The following is a 5048-nucleotide window of genomic DNA, read 5'->3' on the forward strand; positions in this document are numbered from 1 at the left end:
ATGTCATTCTCGAGATACATCCTGTATTATTTTAGATAATACACATGTATATTATGTATATATGTGCGTACTGTACATAATTTATATTTTTTGCATTTTGAAAATTGTGTGCATTTTTGTGAGATGTTGGACAAATTTATGCCTAAAAAATAAAATTCTTGATGAAAATAAAAAATAAATAAATAGTGTTATTTTAAAATTTTATAGAAGCAATCCAGTGGTCCACATGACCTGAATTTCCCCTAAATGGGCCCAACTTCCAAAGTGAGTAGTGATTACCCTATACTCTATACTCTATACTCACTCACGCACCCAACCAACCAATTAGCTGTCAAAATCCCTATTCCCAATTTCCCTTCTAATTCAACTTGGATCCCCCCAGCCCCAGTGGTCCCCACTGTTTTCTTTTTTCTCTCCAAAAGTATTATTTAATATAAAACAAAAAATAATTAAAATAAAACTGCTGGACCAACTATAAGACCATGGCCTCTCTGTCCCGACCACCCCCTCTCTTTCTCTCTCTCAATCTCTCTCCTTAGAAGGGAGCACCCAACTCGCCACCGCGCCATGGACCCACCGCCGCCTCCTGCCCCCTCTCCGACCGTCTCCGCCGCCCCCTCCGCTACCCAACTTGGCTACGCCGACTCGGTGGACTCGTCCCCGCGCTCCCGAAACACCGATTCTTGGGACGAGCCGCTTCCTGCTGTCGCCGGCGCCGGCAGCAAGCTCCGGCTTATGTGCAGCTACGGCGGCCACATCGTGCCGCGGCCCCACGACAAGTCCCTCTGCTACGTCGGCGGCGACACCCGCATCGTGGTGGCGGAGCGCCAGTCCTCCCTTGTCGACCTATCCGCCCGCCTCTCCAAAACCCTCCTCAGCGGCCGTCCCTTCACCCTCAAGTACCAGCTCCCCAACGAAGACCTCGACTCTCTGATCTCCGTCACCACCGACGAAGACCTCGAGAACATGATCGACGAGTACGATCGCACCTCCTCTCAGTCCTCTCATAAATCCTCTCGCCTCCGATTATTTATCTTCCCCACCAAACCCGATTCCGCGTCTTCCATCGGCTCGCTTCTCGACAATTCTGCTAAATCTGAGGATTGGTTTCTCAACGCTCTTAATGGAGCTGGTGTGCTCTCGAGGGGTTTTTCGGAATCGCAATCGGTTAATTGCTTGCTGGGTCTTGACGACGACGGCGTCGGCGGTTCGGAAAATTTAGGGTTGACTAGAGATGTGGATGCTCAAGCTGGGTCTTTTAGCAATAGCAAGACGGGTAAGCAAGGGCAAGACGTGCACTCGGTGCCGGATTCGCCGATGTTGGAGACGACTTCGTCGTTTGGCTCTACTTCGTCTTCGCCGTCGTTGACGAATTTGCCGCCGATTCGGGTCCATGTGGAGGATGGTGGTGGTGGTGGGGTGAGGTTGCAGGATCAGAAGGTGGGGATTGAGGAACAGTTTTCGCAGATGAGTGTTGCTGCTGCGCAGAAGCAGGATGAGGGTTTTATGATTTTGTCATCTCCGCCTCCGGTTCCCACTACTGCAGTAGCTGCGGCGGGTGTGCAGATCGGTTCTGCCGTGGTTGGTGGTGAATATCAGAATCGGGTTTTTTCTGATGATGAGAGATCGGAGCAGGGGATGCCTGTAGGGTATCTGAAACCGCCACACCCACAGCCGCCACAGTTGGCGCAGGTGTCTGCACAGCTGCAGCCCAGACCGGGTGGTCTTTATGATTTGCCTTCCCCAGACTCAGTCTCAAGGTACCTCTGAGATTTGGCAATATTAATCTTCCACCTTTAGTGCTTTTGATTGCTCTATATCCATTTAATGAATTTAATTTTTAGGGATTTAAAATATGCTCCAATTTCAGTTAATTTTTAGTTCTTCGCTGTGATGTAGTGATCATTTTCTGAATTGGGGCTTTTTGTTTGTTTGATTTTTCAGTGATAGTAGTATGACAAATGCTGTTTCTCGCCAAAAACCTCCCATTTATCAAGACCCAGTTAATCAATTACCCTCTGGAGCCAACAGGGTTTCTGCTAACCCTGTGGATCCCAAATTTAATTTCTCTGATCCAAATTCTAGGAGCCATATGGTTCAGCAACTTCAGGATTCTGGGTATGTATTGTCAACCCAATTTGAGCAGCAGCAGCAGCAACCTCAGCAGCAATTCATTCATGCTGGCCCCCATTACATCCACCATCACCCCGCAGGGGCAATGCCAATGTCGTCCTACTATCCTGTATATCCTTCTCAGCCACAGCACCACCACCATCCCCACCCTCAGCTTGATCCACAATACTCAGTTTACTTTATGCCCCCCAGACCGACTCAAGCTTACAACTTGTCTATGCAGCAATCTAATTTGAATGAATCTGCCACTGCTATCCCGTCCAGTCGCCCCCAAGCCCCTGCCAATGCCACCATGATTCCCCCTTCTGCAGCATACAATCAGGCAAGAAATGCTCCTCCACCTAAACCTGAAATGGCAGCCGGTGTGTACAGAACAGCTGCAGCATCTTCCCCTTTAGTTCAAGTGCCTTCCAGCCAGCATCAGCAACAATACGTTGGGTTCTCTCAGATTCATCACCCATCTCAGTCCATTGCACCTACCTCAGCTGCTACTGCAAATTATGCTTATGAATATTCCGATCCTGCTCATGCTCAGCTATACTACACTCAGCCTCTGGCACCCACCCTCCCTCCTCAGTACCAGACCATGACAGCCCCTGCTGTACTGTTGCCGGAAGCAGGTTCTCAGCTTCCAACCGAGAATATCAAGCAGCAGATCAGAACTTCGCAGCCACAGTAGGTCAAATGGGCAAGAAGCTACAATTTTGAATGGATGGGTTTGTTTAATTTTGCTTTTAAATTTTCTATTTCAGCGTCCCTGTCTTGTTTTTGGTATTGGTTTGTGGTATGTATTTGTCATAGATAATAAGCAACTCTGGTTTTCTTTTTAATTTCTTTAATGTTACATTGTTGTTATTGTCAAAAGAAAACAAAAGTGGTCTGCAACCATCATACTGTAAAAGTTCAAACTCAAATATTGTGTGCTTGTCCAGTTCATATCAGTTAATAAAATGTGTATTATAAGTCGTAATACTTTGGTGTTAAATTTCTGTATATGGTTTTGTAGCCCGTACTAATGAAATGATATAATGCTATATGATTTGCACAGCCTGCCCTTTTCATGAGAGATCATGTGAGCATGTATGTGATCATTGTCAATGGTTTACCTGGTTATTAGCTTGAACTTTTTTCCGTTTCTTCTGTTCTCTTCTAGATTTAATTTTCTCAGCTTTCTTACCATCTGAGATCTATCTCTTGGACCTCTCTTCTAGATTTAATTTTCTCAGCTTTCTTACCATCTGATATCTATCTCTTGGACCTCTTCTTTTGTGTCAGCGCACCAATTTATCTGAAAGGATTGAGCTGCACATAAGTTATTTCCATGAATATCTGACATTCAAGTTTAAGCATAACATCTTTTCTGTAAGGTCAAGACTAGCCCTCAAATTCTATAAACCCACCCTTTCCAGGGGTGCAGAAATTTGTGGGGCAATCTTAGGCCTTTCCAAATTCAAGTTTGCAGCAACACCCAACAACATCCATTTAGTCTTTAGAATAACTACACCCAACTCAACCTTCAAGGATTTTAATCCTGAAATCAAGTTATCCACTGTTTTAGCTATCCACAAGGTATCTGCACCAGATGAGTTCTAGCTGATATGCTATCACCTCAATGATCATCTAGGGATGCGGCTGCTTACATGAGCAAGCTTTCCACGTCAAAACTTCTCCCGGAAAACATTTATGCACAGCCCAAGACACCATCACCATTATTAGATTCTTTTGATAATTGAGGGAAAACTGAGCAACCATTACAATACAGATAGGTGATATGTGGTTTTAGTGAGAAATGAATGAAAAGAGTGAAAGGAAAACGGTAGCGAAAAATCCTTCTCCCCCTCACTTCCTCAAAAAATAGGTGGAAAATGAATGAGAAGGACTTGCCCATTTAATTAAGCTAACAATCATGTTCTCTTCTTCCATTTTCCTTCATCAAGAAAGGGAGAGCTTCCTTTATTTCCTTTCCATTTTCCTTTCTCCCCTGTAGGCTGCACCTTTTCCTCTTTATCAGTTTCCTTTTCCCCTTTTCCTAAACTCTCTGTTTCCCTCTAAACTAACACAGTAACAATCAAACAGAGTCGCGATGCAAACAGACAATAAATGGCCAGCACCGGGTGGTGTTTACAACACTAAACTCGCAATAAGCTGGTCAGATCAAAACATATCTGCCCACTGATTCTCATGTGGCTGCGCAGGGACTGGGACAGTGACAGGGTGCTTTTTGTTCTGTATTTATTTATTACCCAAGTGAGTATTAATTGGGGATTAAATTATATGTAAACGTACGAGGTTTTTTTTCGAGATGGGCGAGTAGGCTAGTTGAGGGATGCTGATGATTCACGGCCAACGCATGTTCTCTTTGGACTTTTACTTCCCATTGTCCGCAAAAGCTGCTACCTTCACAATCCATGCCACCAACCTTGTCTATTTTGCTGTGAGGTGCAGGGAGCTAGCTGCTGACTCCGCTACACGCCTCCTCCCACTTCCCGCAACCTCTTTTCTGTCATTTCCTCGGTAAAATTTAAGAGGGATAAAAGGAAAGGGCAGGTTCATTGCTTCCCAACGGGTAAATTTTTTACACAACCAGAAAATTCAATTCCAATGGGTTTGAACTTCAAACTTGCTACCAAGCACATTACCACTAGTGAATTGGGTCCTTTTTTTAATCTCATAATGGGAATGGGTCTGATTGGCTGGAAGAATTTAAGACTATAAAAGAATGATTGGCCTCCATTCATATCTTTGAGTTGAATAATTGATTGTTAAAATTGAAACCCACAGTTGTAGGTCACTATTAAATTCACCGTTGTAGGCAACTATTAAAGGGAGCAGTCAAGTTGAGACACTAAGGGTATGTAATTTTTAACAAATTAAAATTGCTATTAATCAATAGTTAAATATGTAAGGATAGACAT

At 44.3% G+C, this 5048-nt stretch overlaps 1 protein-coding gene across 1 annotated transcript; it reads left to right on the forward strand.

The window, feature by feature from the left end:
• Positions 1-453: 453 nt before the first annotated feature.
• LOC131152830 (protein PAL OF QUIRKY) lies at positions 454-3103 on the forward strand. The gene is made up of 2 exons (XM_058104713.1): positions 454-1760; positions 1945-3103. The coding sequence occupies exons 1-2, from the start codon at positions 568-570 to the stop codon at positions 2810-2812; spliced, it is 2061 nt and encodes a 686-aa protein (XP_057960696.1). The 5' UTR covers positions 454-567; the 3' UTR covers positions 2813-3103.
• Positions 3104-5048: the final 1945 nt, after the last annotated feature.

This window comes from Malania oleifera, chromosome 4 (genome assembly GCF_029873635.1).
Source record: "Malania oleifera isolate guangnan ecotype guangnan chromosome 4, ASM2987363v1, whole genome shotgun sequence".
In the NCBI taxonomy this organism is placed as follows: Eukaryota; Viridiplantae; Streptophyta; class Magnoliopsida; order Santalales; family Ximeniaceae; genus Malania; species Malania oleifera.

Bases quoted from the DNA above. Each gene is read 5' to 3' on its own strand.
- LOC131152830 (XM_058104713.1), top strand. From the start codon at position 568: ATGGACCCACCGCCGCCTCCTGCCCCCTCTCCGACCGTCTCCGCCGCC. The intron at 1,761-1,944 runs GTACCTCTGAGA...TTGATTTTTCAG, and splicing joins TCCCCAGACTCAGTCTCAAG to TGATAGTAGTATGACAAATG.